The following is a 20,140-nucleotide window of genomic DNA, read 5'->3' on the forward strand; positions in this document are numbered from 1 at the left end:
AAGTCTGTGATGTGCTCTAGGTCCTCAGGGTTGGCACAAATCCATATTCCTTTCTGGTAATAATGGTTGTTGTGCAGCAACCTTTGAATGGGAAGGAGCCAATGTTGTTGATGCTCTTAAAATAACATAACCCACATCTATATTTAAACCTATGGTTTCGAAAGAGAACATTTTGAAAGGCTTAATTATGTTTTGTCAACTGATGCCAGAGAAATTTTATACCAACCTCATTTGTGCTGGTTTATGTATTTTTGTTATTTTATCTAATTTAAACCAGTGAATACAATACAACAGAAAGATCAGATAATAAGTGTTTGTCTCCAGAAAGCATCAGTAGGAAACAGGAAAGGGAGAAGGACAAGAGGGACAGAAAAGGCAACGCGGTATTAAGGCTTTGGGCCTGGGATGTGGGTGCGGGGGGAGTGAAAAGTAAGCATCATGAGAGTCCTAAGCCTGTGTACTACTCTATTCTAAGGTGAGTGGGTTGAAAACCACAGGTTCATAGATTTAGAACTGAAAGGAAACTTAGAGCTCATCATTTACTTTTAGATGAGAAAATGGAGGGGGAACAGGGAAGTGACTTACCCAAGGTCACACCAGGATTCAAACCTATCCTTCTAGCTCTAAAATTCTATGATCTTCATGTATTTTTGGAAAGCACTGCTTTGGTTGCTGGTATATCAGGTCTCCTTTACTTTCTCAGAATAATCTCCCTAAAGCACCCTCTGCTTAAAAAATGTCTCATGACTCCTTTCTCTTCACATAAGATACAAAAATCTAGCCTAGGGTTCAAGGACCTCAATAATATGCCTTTAACCTACCTTTCCTGCCTTCTTTCCAGTTTCCCCTCTTTATACACTCTGTGTTCCAGCCAAACTTGATTACTAACTATTTCTTAAACTCAACAGTCCACCGCCCACTTCTATAAAGTCAAACAGTTCTGTCATCCATGCCTAGAATGTACTTGCTTCTCACCCCATCCTTTCTCAATTTTTAGCATTGAAAAGATAAAAATTAATATTACCTCTAGTTTCTACTGTCTGGATTTCTATTGTATCTACAATGTAATTGATTTTTTGCTGTTTTGGTTTTTATAATTGAGTTTGCATCTGCCTAAAGCTACCTTTCTACATCCTTGAGTTGAGTTTAGGAATTTAGCTTTCCCTTTGAGTTAGTTTTAAAAGAAAATGTATAATCCTCATGCTGTTATCTCCTGTGATACTTCCTAGATATGTTTGTTATACCCCACAAGTTACCATCCCCAAAAGATACATTGTCTGTCCTTACCCATCTTGGTACAGGTAGGGGAATTTTTATCTCTTCCAAGGAGACAGCAAGTCTGGCAGTTGTGATCCCCTAGCAAAGACTACAAGATGCAGAGGGGTCCTATAAAACAATTAACGTTCTTTAATTTTTAGAGATGGGACTGATTAGCCTCACCTGAATGCCCATCTACCTTTCTCAGGACAGCCAATTGCAATGCTCCTGCCCCTTACAATCTATCACCTTTTTTTCATGCCTACCAAGACCCTTTCTTTGTTGTATGTCAATAAAGAGGGTCCCCGACTTCTTTTGGCATCCCTGGCTTTGCTGAGGTCGCCAATCTGACCTGCTCTGTTATTCATTATACATGTCACTGTTAATAAACTGATCTTGCTTAGAGTCTGTACCTCAATCTACCTTTATTAAATTTACTCAAGACATTTCTTTCCAAGCACGCACAGCTGTGTTGGGGCTTCCTCCCTGAAGGTTCTTTCTTGATTCCTCCACTAGTTAATACTCTCACCCTCCTCAATTTACATGATACTTACTTGTCTGTATAACCTGGGTTTCTCTGGCATGCCTAGTTCACCTAACATGGTGCCCACTGCATCCCCTACTGTATGATAGGGGCGGGGAAGCATCCTTTGATTGGCTGCCCTTATCTTTAAAATTGGCAAGACCAAGCCAGTCACTCTTTTCCACTACTCTCTTTCTGCTGCCCTCTTATCAACTGTGCCCAAGGATAAAGATCCCAGCTCACTCACAGCACATGAACTAAACTGATGAGACCTTCCTTCCTTGCTCTTTCTTTGTTACCTGGGTCTGAGAAATGGGCCCGGGGGTTTTTTGGTTTCTGTTCTCTGTTGTTGGTCCTCCTCAGTTTCAGGTGCCAGAGGGGATCATCATAGATGGGGAGTTCAAGCCATGGCCCCCCTCAGATCCAGGATTGCAGCAGGGATGGTGCAGTCAGCCAGCTGGGCATGGAAGCTCTGAGTAGTCAAAGTGTCTGGAACTTGACTGTCTGGAACTGTGTTTTATGAGAACTAAGCTAGAATTTGAGCCTAATCCCCTTCCCCTCCTCAGAAACCAAGGTAGTGCAAGAAGGGGAGGGAAGTATGCTTTGCACATTTTGGGAGAACATTTCTGTATTTGTGATAATACCTTCTGAAGAAAATATTTGTGTAAAAGCTAATTTGACAGTTAGTGACTAATAGAACTGGACTGCATGGGTCTAAACTCACTACACTTCAGAGGACAACACTGGTGGGGGCTGAAGCCATCATCAGAGAATCTAAACCTCTGATCCCCTAAAGGATACTAAAGACCTTGCGGGTGGGGCAAATTCCAACATACTTGGCTTTGAGGCACTAGAGCAGAGGTTCCCAAACTTATTTGGCCCAGGATACCCTTTTCAAAAAGAAAATTACTCAGTGACCCCCTGGAAATCTACTTTTTTAACCCTTTAATGTCACATTTCAAAAAAAATATTTTTTAAAAATGACATCTTAAATTTAATAATTTATCGTAAATTTGTGGGGTTTTTCCTGCATTGAAATTTTGAAGACACAATATTGCAAAATATAACTGTATAGTATTATATTATAAACAAGTCATCACACTCACATATTCCTGCCAGTGCATGCTGGACTTCCTGGACAATGAGTGACAATGCCAACACTTGTTTGTTAAGACCTGTTGGTGGACTTGACCATTGAGTGGTTAGAACTAGCATTTTGTGTGTTTATTTGGAAAAAAATGGAATCACTATGACTTTAACTCTGTTACACAACTGATGAAACATATACAAAAGGTTTTTTGAATTTTCCTTCTCTTCTTTCCTTTTGCTTCTACTGTCCCCTTATTTTTATTCAACACCCTCCAGTTGCACCACAGGCTACTCCCCCCTCATCCCTCCCTGCCCCGATTGTTCCAGCACCCCACCAGGGGGCAGTATCATCCACTTTAGGAACCTATGCACTAGAGGCAAGGGTAACTTGTATTAACTTGTATAAGGGCTGAATTCCATGTTCCCCATTGTAGAAATTGCTTTTCCTCATCTAATGCCTTGCAAACAATAAATGACAAATAAGCATTTGTCAAATTGAATTAAATTCCCCTTTTTAACCCCCACTTTACAGAAGAGAAAACTAAGGCAGACAGAGGTTAAGTGACTGGCCCAGGGTCACAGCTAATAAGTGTTTTAAGCTATATTTGAACTCACCCCTTCCTGACTCCAGGCAGGCCTAGCACTCTATCCACTTCTGCCTCCTAATTTAGTAAAGGATCCTGCTCCAGCTCTTGCTGTCACTAAGAGAGAATACATAGTACTGCACTCGACTGAGGGCCCAGTTCCAGGGAAATAACCTTTCAATCAGAATGAGGGTTACTGAGTAAAAGCAGGGCTGGCTTCCGCCTCTGGAATGAAACCAATAAAAAGATGACTGAGTGAAAATGCTGCTATATTTTGGCAGGAGAGGTACATTTTTTAAAAAATTTCTTCAATAAGAAGTTCAGCTGGTTAGTTTCATTTTGTGTTTTTAAAAAATCCATTAGGAATATTAAGGAGATTTCAATGTCAATTTTTGTAATGCCCTATTTTAAAAGCTTAATTTCCAGAGCCCTGATCAGGAGGGAACTTGATCAGGAGACCATTTGGGAGCAGAGAAGAAATTTGACTGGTTTATAATTTCCTTGGAGCCAGGGAAGTCCCTATTGCAAGTTTCCAGTTTCCAAAAGTTTGGGCAATAGCTCTGTTTCTAGTTTATCTAACGAATGTCAGAAGCCAAAATTGTTCGACCTCAATCTAAGACAAGGAGAATAAGTTCATAAGATCATAGATTTAGTGCTGGAGGGGACTTTTGTGAACATCTAGCCCAGGTGGCACAATGGACAGAGCACTTGCACCTGGAGTCTCCAAGACCTGAGTTTGAATGTGACCTGAGACACTTACTAGCTGTGAGACCCCGGGCAAGACATTTAACTTCTGTCAGCCTCAGTTTCCTCAACTCTAAAGTGGAGATAATAGTACATATATCTCAGGGGTATTGTAAGGATAAAAGGAGATATTTGTAAAGTGCTTTTAAATGTTAAAGTGATATACAAATACATACATATACATACACATATATGTGTGTGTGTGTGTATATATATATATATATATGCTAGCTATAATTATTAATCAATGGATGAAAAAACTGGTAAGTGGCCTGCCCAAGATCCTATGGAAGTCAAAATTCAAACCCAGGTCCTTTGACTACACATCCATCACTCATTGAAGGCCTAAATGGAAATTTTTTTAAATTCATTTCACTGAAAGGTGAAATTTGTCTTATAGATTCTTAACTATTGACGAAATCATGTTTATAGAAAGACACCATTATGTTATTATACATCATGAAACCAATGCATTTTGCCACACTATCAAATGAACAAAGCACATTCAGTTTTATGTGAGAAGTGCTTCCTGATGGAAATCCTAAGTTGTACTGAAACAGTAGGAAAGCATTTGAAGTCACCTCTTATCTCTGCTTCCAGCTGGGAAAGTGATGGATGCTCTCAGAGCCTCAAAGGAGCCCCAGCTGGCAGTGGTCTTTGCTGCTTGGCTGTGGGTGGAGCGGGCACAGGGCAGGCTGCTGGAGGAACACATCTTTTTTGATTGTCTTTTACAAATTAAGAGTGTGGAAATGCAGCTAATAAAGTAGAACTAAAGAAGATGCCCACAGCAGGCACTGTTTTTAATTAGACTGTTTTGTCTTTCTTTTATTTATTTCATCACACCTTACAGCCTTGCATTCACTAGGGTGAGGCAGCTGTGGCTTTTTTCCAGGGTGAGAAACCAAAAGGGGAGGATAATACCTTCCTGAGAACTCTTCATCCTCTTCCCCACCCTCCCCAGGTGGCAGCTGGACCAGCCTTTTTCATCAGCAGCCTTCTTCCCTCAGAGGCTGCACTTACAACCAGAAAGAATCCTTGGGGTGCCCAGAGTTCGCTTTCTCCCCTCATTGGCCACAACCTAGGGTGCACCTTCTCTCTACTGATGAGAAACGACACAAAATAAACTGACACTCGGGTTTGAAAAAAAAATCCTCATTTAAGAGAACTCTTAAAAAAAAGTAGATAATAGCAATTACCTACGAATTTGCATAGATGAAGTCAAAGTCCGTTAGAATGACACCAGAATACTGAAAATTATTTTGATGTGTAGGATATACCTTGAAATAAAGTGGGGCAGCATAGTATTTGGACCTACAAGGAAACAATTCAAACCCCTGGTCTTCTGCCAATTCAGTGCCCTATCAATTACACCTGGCTACCTCCTTCAACTTTATGTAAAAAGAGAGACCACATGGTCTCTAATGTTCTTACCAGCTCCAGAATTCTAGAGTTCCATAGATTGAGTTTAAAAGACACCTCAGAGGCAATTGAATCCAAACCTTCCTCACTGACGTATGTGAAAGCAGGGGCCTGAAGGTGACTCCCCTGAGATCACACGGCTCAGAGGTAGGGCAGTGGTGTCAATCTCAGATAGAAATGAGGCTGCTAAACTATACACAAGAATCCCTGCAGACTGCATATTGACTCAGGAAACCCAATGTTTACATTGCCTGTGTCCTGTTGTATTTTTATTTATCTTGCTAAGTATTTTCCGATTACTTTTTGATCTGATTCATCTGTGTTTGACACCTCCGCTGCAGTGGAGAGAGCACTAGATCCGGAATCAGGAAGAACTGAGTTCCCATCCTGCCTTAGAGGCACTCACTAGCTGTGTGACAGTGGGCAAGTCACTTGACCTCTTTCAGACTCAGTTTTCTCAACTATAAAATGGGGACAGTAGTGTCACTTACCTCATATTGTTGTGAGGATTAAAAGAGGTGATTTCTGTAAAAGCTCTTTGCCACCCTTAAAGCACTATAAAAATGTTATCTACCATTACTGTTAATAAAAACAGCAGAACCAGGATTCAAACTCAGGTCATCTGACTCCACATTTTCCCCCCATTGCACCGTGCTGCTTCATTATAATGGTATTTATTTTCTGTCAAGTGCTGTGGTCTCCAGCGGGTACCCCAACTTTAAATGCTGGGTCTGAGAAGTATTTGGTAATCAGGCTCCTCTGCAGCAAGCAGTCCTAACTAGGATATTTTACTCCCAGGACAAATGCCACAATCTTTGCTCATGAAAGCAGGATGCAGTAGACTTTTAAGAGAGGAGGGGGAGGGGTACTAAGATGGGAAGCCAACAGAGACCCCAGGACATTGTTTTTAGGTCAATGCTGGAGATGCTTTGAAGTAGTGGGGACTGGAAGTTGGGGCTAGAAAGCACTCCATCCTGGCTGTCATCTGGTAGTTTCCTATTTTTATTAGCTATTCTTGCTAATTAGGTGCTAAAGCTCTATTGTATCTAGACTTCTGAAAGTGGTTTCAGTGCCCTCTAAAATTTGGTGCTCTTGGGCAGAGGTCCTGGGTGGTCCACTCTGCTTACAGCTCAGACAGCACATCATTCCCTTAAAATACACTTGCCACAAGTGAAATGAGCAGGACCAGGAGAACATTGTATATTGTAATAGCAATATGGTATGATGACTGAACTGTGAATGACTTAGCTACTCTCAGCAATACAAGCAATAAGACACAATTCTGAAGGACTTATGGTGAAAAACGTTATCCACCTCCCGGGAAAGAATTGATGGAGTCCAAATGCAGATCAAAGCACACTTTTTCTTTACTTTATCTTTATTTTTTGTCTGTGTTTTCTATCACAACATGACTAACATGGAAATGTTTTACATGCCTGAATGTGTATAACCTATATCAAATTGCTTGCTTTCTCAATGAGAGGGAGAGAGGAGGGATGGAAGGAGACAATTTGAAACTCAAAAAATTTTTTTAAAATGTTAACATTTTCACATGTAACTGGGGAAAAATAAAATATTTATATATACATATATATGTATATATATTATATATATGCTACAAATGTTGCTGGAGCCCTCAATGTGTTCTGGATATTGCCTATGCTTCAATGGCAGTCATGTCCCCTTCTTGGAGCCATTCTTAGGTCATTGAAAGAACTGGATGGAGTGTGGGTAGCAGTCATGTCTTCTGTTTCTAAGTCCTGCCCAGTCAATTATCTGTGTTTGCCATCTACTCTGGGCTCCTGTATTATTAGTGTATTTTTTGCTTGATGGGAAGATCATTCCCATCCATTAATAGTCCCATGTGACCTGCTAAAGTCACATGGAAGCCTAAGTTACATGAGCCTGGGTGATGAGGGTTATGAAGCCCTCTGACCCTGAGGAAGTGTATATATACTCGGAGGTTGGCATTTTGCTTTGGGACTCACTCATGGGAAGAGTGTTCGTGTGATGTAGCCAGATTAGATTCTGAGTAACCATTAAGGAGCCCCTTAGCTTTGATGTTGGTGCACGTGTCTCTGGGAACTATGTATGTATTGTTATGGAAAGACAGAAGCTTTGTCTGCTGATTTGTGTTATTTTAATTTCTGCTTGTAATTTCTGTTTGTATTTGCTCTGAAGTTCAGGGTGTCAACTTTTCCCCAGAGCTAAGTGAATGGTATGTATGTATGTGTGTGTGTGTGTGTGTGTGTTTGATTAAAGTAAGATTGTTGACCCCTCTAAAGTTGCTTTACTTTAGAAAAGCAGATCAAAGAACCTATGCTAGCAGCCCTCCTGTGTGCTGGTGTTACTGGTCTTACACCCCACAGCAGCTGTGAGCACCATTGTTGTTACAGCTCCCAATTCTGCGGATCCCCTATTGCAGATGTATTCTAAATGTTAAATAGCTTATTATCTTTACAACCTACTAGGAATTCATAGGCTCTCACTAGGATCTACATTGAGTAGTGTCCACCACAAATTCTAGGTAGTGCAGTAGATAGAGCTGGACTTGGAGTCCAGAAGACCTGAGTTCAAATGCTGTCTCAGACAGGAGCTGTGTGACCCTAGGCAAATAACTTGGACTTTGTCTTCCTCAGTTTCCTCATCTATAACAGTAGCACCTAGTTCCCAGCGTTGTTGGACGATCAAATTAATATTTCTAAAGTGCTTTGCAAATTTCAAAGTATTATATAAATGCTAGCTATTTTAAGTTCTCCTTTCTTGTATTCTATGGAACAAGACTATAAGGTAAAATGAACAGTGTTACAATAACAAGTATTTATTAAGCACCTAATTGTGTCCAGCGCATTGTACTATGTAGATACAGATTCAAAATACACAGCTTTAAGGACAAAGAAAAATCACCCTTCACCCTGAAACCAACAGAGGAAACGAGCTTTATTATAACATTTTGAGAGTTTGTGCACGGTCAAGATACACATTTGAATCTTTTTTTTCTCCTATATTTCATGACAGAATAGATTTAAAGTTTTTATTTGTAGACTAAAGCATCCAAAGTACCGTGGTACACATGATGCTACACACACACACACACACACACACACACACACACTCACACACACTTTTGATACAAGCTTTCATCCTCAACCTGAAACAAGCAGTCAGCGTTTTGTTTTGTAAGAGAAACAATGAGAATATTTCAGTATCAACTTCCGAGAGTGCAAGACATTATATGTTCTGTACATAAAACATGAAAAGGACTTATAATAATGGAATGTACAAACACGCCCACCCCCCTCCAAAAAAAATACACACACGCTTGAGCCGCACATGCACACACACACACACACACACACACACACACACACACATACACAGTCCCTTCGCATCCTCATTGCCAGGAGTAGGAGGAGAAGGGTCCAAGGTGGAGAATGAGCAAGCACTCTGGCACAGGGTTCCGCTAACAATGCTGATGAGAGAAACATTCTCACGTCATAAAGCAAGAGCACAAGCATTAAGAGTAAGGCCGTGTTGCTTTTTACAAACATTGAGTGCTGTACATTCATTTGAACAACATAGCCCACTGATCCGTCTACTCTAGGGTGCTAATATCATTCATATCAACTTCACATGCAAACCACGCAAGCAGTGCACACTACTTATCTTCAGAATGCATTGGGGGGTTAGTTACATTATTGTAATGGGTAGTTTGCTGTCATTCAAAAGCAAAGCCAAAAAAAATCATTTCTTCATAATAAACACATCTTTAATGGGCACTTCATTTCCATTATGGCAACACTAGATCCTTTGTTATAAAAAATATTAACAAAAATATAAAATTTAAAGCCCTGCAAATGGTTATTGACAGCATCATGTTTTGAAGAAATATCAGATGTTTGCAACAAATGTTTACCATGAAACATTTGCAGCAAAATAGCTGAAATTTTAACCTATGTAAAAATTCGTTAATGCTTGAGTATGATTGAAATAAATGTGCATTTCCTCTTAGTCATTGTTTTCTTCTTCTTCTTTTGTTTTTTCTTAGAAACTAGGGATTGGAGTGAGTGTTATAGTATCCTAACAACTTCTCCTTTTCAGATTCTCCCCAGTACAGCCTTCAGAGCCCTTTAAAGCCTCCACATTAAAGCCTTGCATTGCTGGTGCTCCACCAATACCAACTACTCAGCTGCTTTTCTAGTTAACTCTTAAGATTACACATACCCTGTAAAGTCAACAGCACTTGGAACAGGAACTTTTGATAACTGTCTAGTGGTTAACAAAAAGAGTAACTAAAGATGGCTGACTGGGGGGGTTTGTTTAGTTATTGGAAAACATTTGGACAAAAATACCAAGTCTCTTAAATGAAAAAAAAATACAGATTTTTCACACCCTGGTCTTCAAACATTTGTCTTTGGAAGCTTTTAATCCAAGAGTTTCTGGTTAATCAGGTGACATCTTTGTCTCCCTGTGTCAAGCTGGGTTGGTGTGTAGTGTGACTGTGGTAGAAAGCTTTATTCACTGACTTCTCAACAGTTATCAGCAGGGTTTTATTCTAAGTGCCCCGGGGGAATCTGAATTAGTGACTCAGGTGCTCCTCATAATCACCATGAGACAGATTCTGTATACTTGACAATGAAAAAAACAAAGAACTTCAGGGGCCTAAGAGATGGCCCGACTCTCTCGATCTTTCTCTTAGCATACCAAAAATAGTTTGACCTCACTAGGATGTGACAGCTTTTGCATTGAAACCTTGTTTATTAACGTCTGATCAGAAGCACTTCTAGAATATGTTTCAGGGAAAAGGGATACAGTAAATGCACGCGTATACACTCAAGGAGGAAATGATATCTATATTTCGACATACAAGTATAAATATATATTTTTAAAACTTAGTGTTTCCTGGAGTGCCCAAAAGATATGTTTTTGTTTTTTAGCAATATTTAGATAGTGTGGGACAGGTCAGAATTACAGTTTCTAGTAAATTCCATTCCACTTTGCACTATTATTGCAATCGAATATAAGCAAAGCCAAGGGGCCTAAACAAGCATTTAGGTTCTTCCCAGTAGTATTAAGCCAGGTAAAAAGCATTGCTTAGAGCCAGGATTAGTACTCCATATCAGAAATGAAATGGATAGTTGGATTCAATGTTGTTTTCTTAGTTCATGAACATAATTCAAATCTTATGCAAGTAGAAAATTCTCTTTAAGTAAAATATTCCTAAGATTGAAAGCCTGTGGAAAAAAAATGCTTAATATAAAGGCTTTGTTATTCTTTTAGGTTCTGAGATAAACTAAAGTTAATTTAATTGTACCCATTTTTGAGGCTTAAAAACAATGTGATAACCATGGTGAGTCTGTCCTCCCTGTCCTGCAGAGTATTAGGACAAACCAAAGTCAAAGCTGTAGGCTTGCTGCCCTTATTCTGGAAAAGAGTATCATGGTTGAACATTCTGAAAAGTTTTATTGAATTTTACAACTACCTTGTAGGCTCAAAACAAAGACAAAGTTTAGAAATTCCACCTAAACAAGAGGTACCAAACCTCAAAGTACATTTCCCTCAAAAAAAAAATTATTTAGTCTTTATAAAGCTCAGTGGTTGTTTGGAGTAGAATGGTTCTTAACAGCCAACTAGAAATGATAAGACTGATTTGCTCTGTGTAAAAAAAGAAAAAAGAAAAATCCTCTATAAAAGAATTATTAGTTCTTAAAACAAAAAGCCTTCAAATACTTGTACAGAAGGGAGAATTAAAAAAAAAATTCTAAGGTGCTTAAAAAAAACCCTCCCAATATTCTTTCAAATTGACACCATCTTGATTGCAACTGAACAGAAAATTAAGCGGGGAAAGGGGATAACAATATTATTTTAACAGTAATAGAGATACTTATAACCATTGAGCTAATTATGCTGAAAGTATTGCTTAAGATGGATTGAACTATTTCACATATGTTGTGAAAATCACAAAGTTTTCTTTTTAACTAAAAGGTGGCCACTGCCACCATCAGGGGAAAATGGCCCAAACTGGTCTTCTAAAGCATTTTCCAAAATAGGGATTGTGTCCACATGATTGAATTAAGTTGGGAAGTAAAGGAATGTACCAAAAAACTGACATGAGGATGGTCTCCTCTTTCAGGGTGCTGCCTATTTCAATACATCATCAAATGCTTGGCTATATATATATATATGTATATATGTATATATATATAATACACTCTACCTTATCCTATAACCATGTATACAGAATCCCTTAACCTTTCTATTCATCAGACAGTGATAAATAACCATAACATGCTCTTACCTGTAACGTTCTTAAGGTAACACAACTTTGGTAACACTTGCTTTTAATGCTGAGACCATTCATCGATTGCTTACATACCTTTGGCTGACCACCCCATGTCCTCCAAGGGCTATTTGTATGGCTCTCTGTCCTAGGCGATACTGTGTGTCCTACCATTTGTGCTGATGCGTTGAGGAAGGCAGAGCTTACACTTTTGTGGAGTGACCAAAGGATGAATGTGGGAGCATGGCACACGTGGAAGAACTGGCTTTTTTCTTATTACAACCCAATATGTTCATTTTGTGTTAATGGGATTATTTGTTTATTGAAAGGTAGCACTAACTACTATAGTGTGACAATGATTTCAAAGCCTTAGGAATATCAGGTGCCCCCCCTGCAAGCATACTTTGTGTTCTGCTACCAGGTGAGCAAAAGAAGGTGAAAAGAACACACAGAAAGGGTCTTTGATCTATTCCCAAATAAATGGGAAATTTGCATTGATTCTTATAGTGCTAATGTCAAGGCATCTTGGGCCCGACAATCAGAGCAATAAGGATTTTGCAAGGCAGCCTTACTTTGTAAAAGAACCTATTTAGTTATAGTTGCCGATGGTGATGACTGAAGAACGCCACGAGTAATACATACCATGAAAGCTGAGGTCTAGAACTCTCCCAGATCTTACATCTGGGTTAAATAACATATATCTACAGTAAGTTTTGTATGTGGAAGCTCTGAGCAAAAGCTACCATTCACAGGTTGAATAAATGTCTTCAGATGCTTTAGCTTTTCCAAAACGTTGGTTGGTTTGATTCACAAAATGAGTCGTCAGCTACGCAAATTCCTGTTCTACCAGCCAAAGTTTGTAGGTTTGAGATTCTGCTGTTTTAAAGGATTTGGGAAAAGAGAGTTTTCTTTTTTAAACACTAAAGATGAGTTATGGAAATCAGAAGTGCAGTCTTATAGTCTTAAGTAAACAGTCACATTTGAAACAACCGTGAACAAATCCAATGGAGATTCCTTCAGACATGAAAATGAACTCAGTCTAGTTGTAGTTAGGTTCTGCATGGAAAAATCCAGTCCAGGTTATAGTACAGGACAGTGGCTTAGGGCTACTCAGATACCTGCTGTTACTGCAAGTATCGATAAACCTTGAAACAGTGATTTCCAGAGTCTGCCACTACAACATGACCATCCGAAGTTAAGGCCAAGCCTTGGGGACCATAAAGTGGATCAGCCGATGTGTTAATGTAGGATAAAAACGATCCACTTCCATCAAAAACCTTCAGGAAAATAAAATTGTTGCGTCAGAGAGAATAGTAAAGCTGCTAGTTATAAATAAGAACTCTTAATTTTATTAACTTTACCACACTTTCCAGTTCAGATCACCCACACAGATCCCACCTTAAAACACCTTGTTTTTTACCTTCTCTCTCCACAGGTGTCACCTGATGAGTGAATCTTGGTCAAGAAGAAACTTGATTTGGGGTGGCAGAAAGAATAGGGCAGGGAAGGAGCAGATAAGGAAAAATGGCTATCTCTGTATTTATTCTCCCTGACTCTTCTTCAGCCTCTACTTTCTAGATAATTGGGGATGAATGGGAGAAAATACAAAATTAAGAGTCAGGCAATGGAAAGATTGACCTTAATGCATTAGTTTGGAAGAATCATTGTATCTAGTTTTTTTAAAAATTGCATTTGTAATTCCCTAGTTTTCCTACTTAAGTGGGGAACAATGTTTTTTTTTTTAAAGAAAGCAAAATGTAAGATGATTTTTTGATCTGTATGTTTCAGTGACTTAGCCTTCTTTCATTTTCCCATTCCTTTTTGCTGTAATAACTTGCAAGGATAATTAGATGGAAGAAACAGAATTTGGGTCTTCTTTACCTCCTTCACATGGGTCTAATATGATTTTTATTAGATAATTACCTCCATTGTAAGTAAATGCCTATGGGGAAATTAAGCAATCTCCCAAGTACACAATGCATTTTTAGGATCTCCATTTGGTTTCTTTCAAGTAAATAATCTTCAACAGGGGTTGTTCAAATTTTTGTGTGTTAAGGAGCCCTTCAGCAATTTGGCGAAACCTATGAATCCCCCTTTTCCGAATAATGGCTTGTTGCCTACATTCATAGTTAAAAGAAATGTTAGATTTCAACTAGAGGTTACTGAAAATAAAAATGTATTTTTTTCCTTGAGTTCAAAAATCCTCTGAATTCCTTAGAAGTCTGTGGACCCTGGTTTAGAAATCTTGATCTTCTAGGGTGCCAATTAGAGGGAGACATTTCAAGGGTCATATTGATTTGGGCCAAGAAGACTGATTTGGTGCTTTCCAGACTCTAAAGTTAACCTGAACATAATTTGTACTAGTGGACATGACCCTACCTCTATATGACCATCCTCGTTGGTATGACCCATTCCATTCAATGTACATGTGGGTACATGATGTGCAAGAACAATAAGACAGGCTTTTCTGTAACTAGGGTGTGTCAGAAACACTTTATGAATTCAGCATGATTTCTATATTTCCCAGTCATCCTGACTTATGCCCTGTTGGCATAATAGTTGCCTTATACTGCTCCAAGAATTGCATTAAGAATGCAACAGAATCCAATATTCGTGACCATCTGCTTTTCACCAGCACCAACTGATTTTAACAAATATACCCATAAGTCAGCATTTTTAGTTACCTGGATTCTACTGTTTCCCCAATCTGCCACAATGATATTTCCGTTTGAATCCACTGCTACCCCAGTTGGGGCATTAAACTGTCCATTGCCTTCTCCATTTGAACCAAACTTCAACATGAATTCTCCTTCTTGATTAAATACCTATTTGGAATAGTAAAAAAAAAATTTTTAAGTTAATGATAAAGGGAGCTGGGGTGAGGGGATGGTGTTAAAAGTGATATTAATTTATAGTACCTTGACTGAATGATTATGAAAATCTGTAACAATAATTTCATTGTTGCTGTTAACAGCTGCAAAATGAGGACCTATAAAAGATGAAACAGAACAACCTGTGATGATGAAGTCAATATTATTAACAACAATAATAAAGTAGCCTTATTACTAAAAAAACTCTCAATATATTAATTCAATAATTTAAGAAGAAAAATTAAAGAATCAGAGCCAGAAGGGACCATGAGAGGTCAATTTGGTCATCAGAGTGATGACCACTCTGACTCTAAGTAGAAGGGTCACTGACATTCTAGACTTACAGTTCCTAAAAGATCATCTAATCCAATGTCCTCATTTCATAGGCAAAGCCTTGAGAAGTTAAATGACTTGCCCAAGGTCATACATATTCTAGTCAACAGGATTTGAACTTGGGTTTTTGTATTCCAAATTCAGTTTTCTTTGTTTTTTTTTCTGTCTTCTGAAGATCAAGGTTAAGATTTCTAGTAGTTCTAGTGAAGTGGAATAAGCAATTAGCGGTGATAATCCATCCTTCATGCCATCATCTGAAAGTCACATCTATCGGCTTCCCTGAGTTCCTAGGAATTGTTTACAAGAGATTCTCTTTTTGAGGAAAGACACTGTATCTCTTCAGGCTCAGTAAAAGGTCTTATGTCAATAATATCTTTAAATGTGTCAGAAAACCCACACTTGAAAATTTGGGGTGACAATCAGAACTTGGCAGAACTGGAGATAAAGCACAAACCAAGGTCAGGCACAAGTGTTAAAATGTATGAAAAAGTCATTAAAGAAAACTTATGAAAATACTTTCAGCCGCTTATTGCAGATGTGAACACCTAAATGGAGTGGAGGGTCTAACACAGTGCTCTAAAAAGAAGTGATACAAGATGCCTTTCTCATTCTTGGGAAGTACTCCTAAACTGATGTTCTCTTAAAAAAAATCAATCACCTGAAAAGGGGACTAGGGCTTTCTAGGTTGTTTGTCCGGGGTTCTTTAATGGCGCCATAATTGGGCTGGGTATTTGTTCTTCAAGGTCATATTCACGGATTAGAGTTCTACAAAGTAGACTTCCGCTGAAGCCTCAACTATTAAAAACATGAGAATAGGTGTCTGTCCAACTTACATCCTTCCTTCTGCCCTTATGGTTAACTGAGAAGCACTGAACATGCCTTGGCATGGCCTCAATCCCCAGCATCTTTCCAAACTCAGGGAAACATACTGGGGATACGGCCTCTTCAACATGCTCCGTCATCATGCATATGTGAGCAGAAGAAGCATAAAAAGGGGATTTACATATTACCATCGAGTGTACCTGCAAACTGCCTGTCCCCATTTCCTCGGCTACCAAACCTGGTCACGATTTTCCCATTGGGCTGGAAGATGAACACACAGCACGCTTTGTTGTCTACCACTATGATGTGTCCGTTGCGGTCCACAGACACACCTTTTGGTCCCATCAGCTTTCCTGACCCAATTTTTGTCTGTAAGAAACAAAAAGGATGGTGATCAGGTTGCAACTAGGGTTTTAAATATTCTAGTGTGTAGAAACAGTGGAAATAGGAATCATCCCTGGAAAACGAAGAGATACAGTTCTGGGTATCCCAAGATGTCATAAAATCTATTTTGTTCAAATGAATAAGTACATAAATAGCTACAGAAATAAATAAATAAAAGCCCTCTGCTAAAATTGTTACTTTTCTTTTCAGAAGTTGTAATTGCCTTTTATAGGAAGAGGAACAATTAATGTAACAATTCAAAGATCATCATTCAAAATCTCATTTCCAAAGCTCTGATATTACCCCGGTAATTCACTAGTTTGTTTGGGGTTTAAGCAGGCAGCATGCCTGCTTAACTGTGCCTTAACCGCTATTACTTGGTATTTCTGAAAATTTGAGATCAAGTTGGAGAAGTGTCCTGAATTCCATCTAGAGTCTGCAATTATTAGATGGTCATAACAATGATTAAATAATCCCAAGTATTTTACCATATTATAACAGAAGGGTATGGGGCAGCTAAGTGGCGCAGTGAGTGCACCAACCCTGGAGTCAGGAGGACCTGAGTTCAAATCCAGCCTCAGATACTTGACACACTAGCTGTGTGGCTTTGGGAGAGTCACTTAACCCCAATTGCCTTGCTTTTCCCCCTCCAAAAAAAAGAGTAGCATCCGATTTTTGTAAGCTAAGGATAAAATATCCAGTAAATATTAATATTTGCTCTCTTCTGAATAGGCAGGATCTGACATGATGCTTTTATAGTCAACTGAGAGGCCAAAACTTGATAGGCTCCATCAATAGTTCAGGTGTTCAGACAAAGGTGTCCATTGGTAAGCTTGGATTCTATCATCACTTTTGGTATCCTGTGGATCTGTATTTGTATCCTATTGAATAATGATAGAAAGGAAAGCAATCCATATTCAACACACTTTTTTGTCCTATTTCATCAGTCGTGTTCTCAGGTTCTATCTTTGGCCCTCATCTCTTCTTATTCCCTTAGCTATGCAATTCATTTCCAGGATTTCAACCATCACCTTTAGGCAAAAAACTGACAAATCTCTGTTTCAATTTTCCATCTCTTCTGAAAGCCCCAATTCCTCATTTTCTACTGCCTGCTAGACATCATCACATAAATGTGCTGCTGAAACCTCAAATTCAATGTGGCAGATTATATCCCCCTGCAAAACACTCCACCTCCAAATGTCCCTGCAAAACCTCTTCCTCCAAATGTCCTAATTTCGGTTCATGGTGCCATCATTCTCTCTGCCTCCCAAGTCTGGAACCTCAAATCATCTGACTCTTCCTTATCTTTGGCTTTCATAGCTAATGAGTTACCACTTGTATGTTCTTTCACAGAGAAGATTTTGCCTCAGTCCCTTTCTTTCCTTCATACTACAAACAGGGTCAACCTTGTCAGCTGTCCCCTGGACTATTACAAATACCTCCTAACTAGTCTCCCTGCCCTTCCTAATCCATTCTACACACTGCCTTTAAATTCCAAAAGCATATCTATGATTGTGTTACTATCCAATTTAGATGACTTCAATAACTGCCTATTTCCAGCTAAATAAAATCTAAACTTCTGAACCTGACCTTCAGGGCCCTCAACCATCTGCCTTCTCTCTCCCTCAAGTCCCCCTACTCTCTCTCCATACTCTGGTCAAGCAAGATGGCTTGCTTTTCCCTAAACACAGTTTGTGCTTCTTTGCTTCCATGACTCCGCTCATACTTTCTATGCAGAATGCTCTCCTACCCCTTCTGACTGTGGATACCTTACCCATTCCTTTTTTTTTTTTTTGGAGGTAGGGGGAGAAGCAATCAGGATTAAGTGACTTGTCCAGGGTCACAAAGCTAGTAATTGTCTGAGGTCACATTTGAACTCAAGTCCTCCTGATGCCAGGGCAGGTGCTCTATCAACTGTGCCACCAACCTTCCCCGATTTGTTATCTTAACTTGAACACATCCTTCTCCATGATGCCCTCCCTGGCTACCATAGCTAAAAGTAATACTTCCCCCTGAACGTCTACAAAGTTAGTGCGTTCTACTCATAACTTACTCATTATGTACTTTCTTACAATTTTGTGTGTGTATATGTGTGTGTGTGTGTACCTAGTTAAGCAAACCTCTCCTACTACAAGGAAAGTTTCTTAAGGACAGAGATGAGTTTTACATCTATTTTTGTATAGTCCACTTTGGAGTTTACAAAATACTTTCTTCCTACCATTTCTGTAGGTTAGGTAGCAGTTATCATCATCCTCCCTTTTATATGTGAGGAAACTGACCCTCAGATGAATTGTATTGGTCACACAGTCAGTAAATTTGGTGCTAGGACATGAATCAATGTCTTTTCACACCAAGGCTGGTACGTTCCCCCCACGACATCACCTATCATTGTGTCCAATCCTATGAATAGTCAAATCTAGTGCAGAGTTGACAATTAGTTTTTGTAGAAGTAGCAAATGAAACAAAGTGAACATACTTTGCATTTTGCCAAAGATCCAGTTAGAAGATGGTAAATTTTTAAAAGAACAGATTAACGATGCTAAGTGGGGTGTTTACATCTGTAGTCCCAGTAATTCCAATAGCACTAGGATCACTGAATCAGAGCCAGAACTGAAAGGAACCTTAGAGGTCATGTAGCCTAGTCATCACATTTTATAGATGAGGAAACTAAGGCACAGAGAAGCTAAGTAAGTGGCATGATATTTTTTAAAGGGAAATTTTATTTTTAATTCACAAGTATTTATTATCTTCCTCTACCAATACTTCTCCCCACCCCCCACTGTGAAAAGAAAAGAAAAAAAACCTTGTAATAAACATGCACAAACAAAGCAAATTCCCCCATTGGGCTGCTCAAAAATGTATGCCTCATTACTCATCTCGGTGACTGGCACACCCAATCTGACACAGCTAGTAATTGTCAGGGCTAGTATTCAAAGCCATGTCCTCTGGCTCCAGATCGGTGGTATTTTCATTACCAAAATATTGAAGGTCTGAGCTAAGTTAAATGAGCTTCTATAGGATGACTTGGGAATTCATAGCCATTTGTAACATTTTTTAAGTGGAAAAAAAGGCATTCTAAGTTCCAAATAACCAAGTTATAAACAAACTTTTTGGAACACAACCCCTTCCTAAGTTGGGAACTGGCCTGAACCACATCACACAGCTGCAAATAGGACACAACTCCCTTGACTCTATCTCTTGGCGCTAAATCCCATCTCTGGAAGCCCAGCAGAACGGCTGTGTTATCATTGCATTCTTTATATTTATATCCTAGTGCTTAGCATGGTGTAGGTACATAGTAGGCTCTTAATGGATTGTTGTTGATTGGATCCACCTGGATAAATGAAGCTTTCTTATAGTTACATGATTCTATTACTCTTACTTTAAGTAACAGTTCATACATAATGGGGGGAGGAGGCAGCCAGGTGGCCCAGTGGATAGGGCATTGGGTTTGGAATCAGGAAGACTCATCTTCTTGAGTTCAAATCCAGCAGCCTCAGACACTTACTAGCTGTGTGACCCTGTCCAGGTCACTTAACTCTATTTGCCTTAGTTCCTCATCTGTCAAATGAGCTGGAGAAGGAAATGGCAAACTACTCCAGTATCTTTGCCAAGAAAACCCCCAAAATGGGGCTATGGAGAATCAGAAATGACTGACAACAAAAAATAATAGTACATGATTCAGTTTGGTGTTGGGACAGGACAAAATAATAACATGGGTTGGGGCTTTTTGGTTGTTGTTGTTTTGAGCCTTTTTTTTCTTTTTGGAGATTGGGGCTCTCCTTCTTGCCCAGGCTAAAGGTAGTGGCCACTTCTTGGACCTATCCCATTACTG

General features: G+C 39.2%; 1 protein-coding gene across 7 annotated transcripts in view; it reads right to left on the reverse strand.

Moving 5' to 3' along the window:
* Positions 1–8,529: 8,529 nt before the first annotated feature.
* TRIM2 (tripartite motif containing 2) overlaps positions 8,530–20,140 on the reverse strand; it is a 139,961-nt gene continuing 128,350 nt past the window's right edge. For 5 of the 7 annotated variants that reach the window (XM_036762948.1, XM_036762950.1, XM_036762946.1 and 2 more), the window contains exons 9-12: positions 16,110–16,290; positions 14,815–14,885; positions 14,581–14,721; positions 8,530–13,173 (exon numbers count right to left, since the gene is read on the reverse strand). In XM_036762948.1, coding sequence (XP_036618843.1) covers positions 13,021–13,173; positions 14,581–14,721; positions 14,815–14,885; positions 16,110–16,290 — 546 coding nt within the window. In that variant the 3' untranslated portion in view covers positions 8,530–13,020. The remainder of the gene's footprint in view (positions 13,174–14,580; positions 14,722–14,814; positions 14,886–16,109; positions 16,291–20,140) is intronic. The other 2 variants (XM_036762951.1, XM_036762952.1) reach the window with 1 other exon arrangement.

The sequence above is a fragment of the Trichosurus vulpecula genome, chromosome 6 (genome assembly GCF_011100635.1).
Source record: "Trichosurus vulpecula isolate mTriVul1 chromosome 6, mTriVul1.pri, whole genome shotgun sequence".
NCBI classification, from domain to species: domain Eukaryota; kingdom Metazoa; phylum Chordata; class Mammalia; order Diprotodontia; family Phalangeridae; genus Trichosurus; species Trichosurus vulpecula.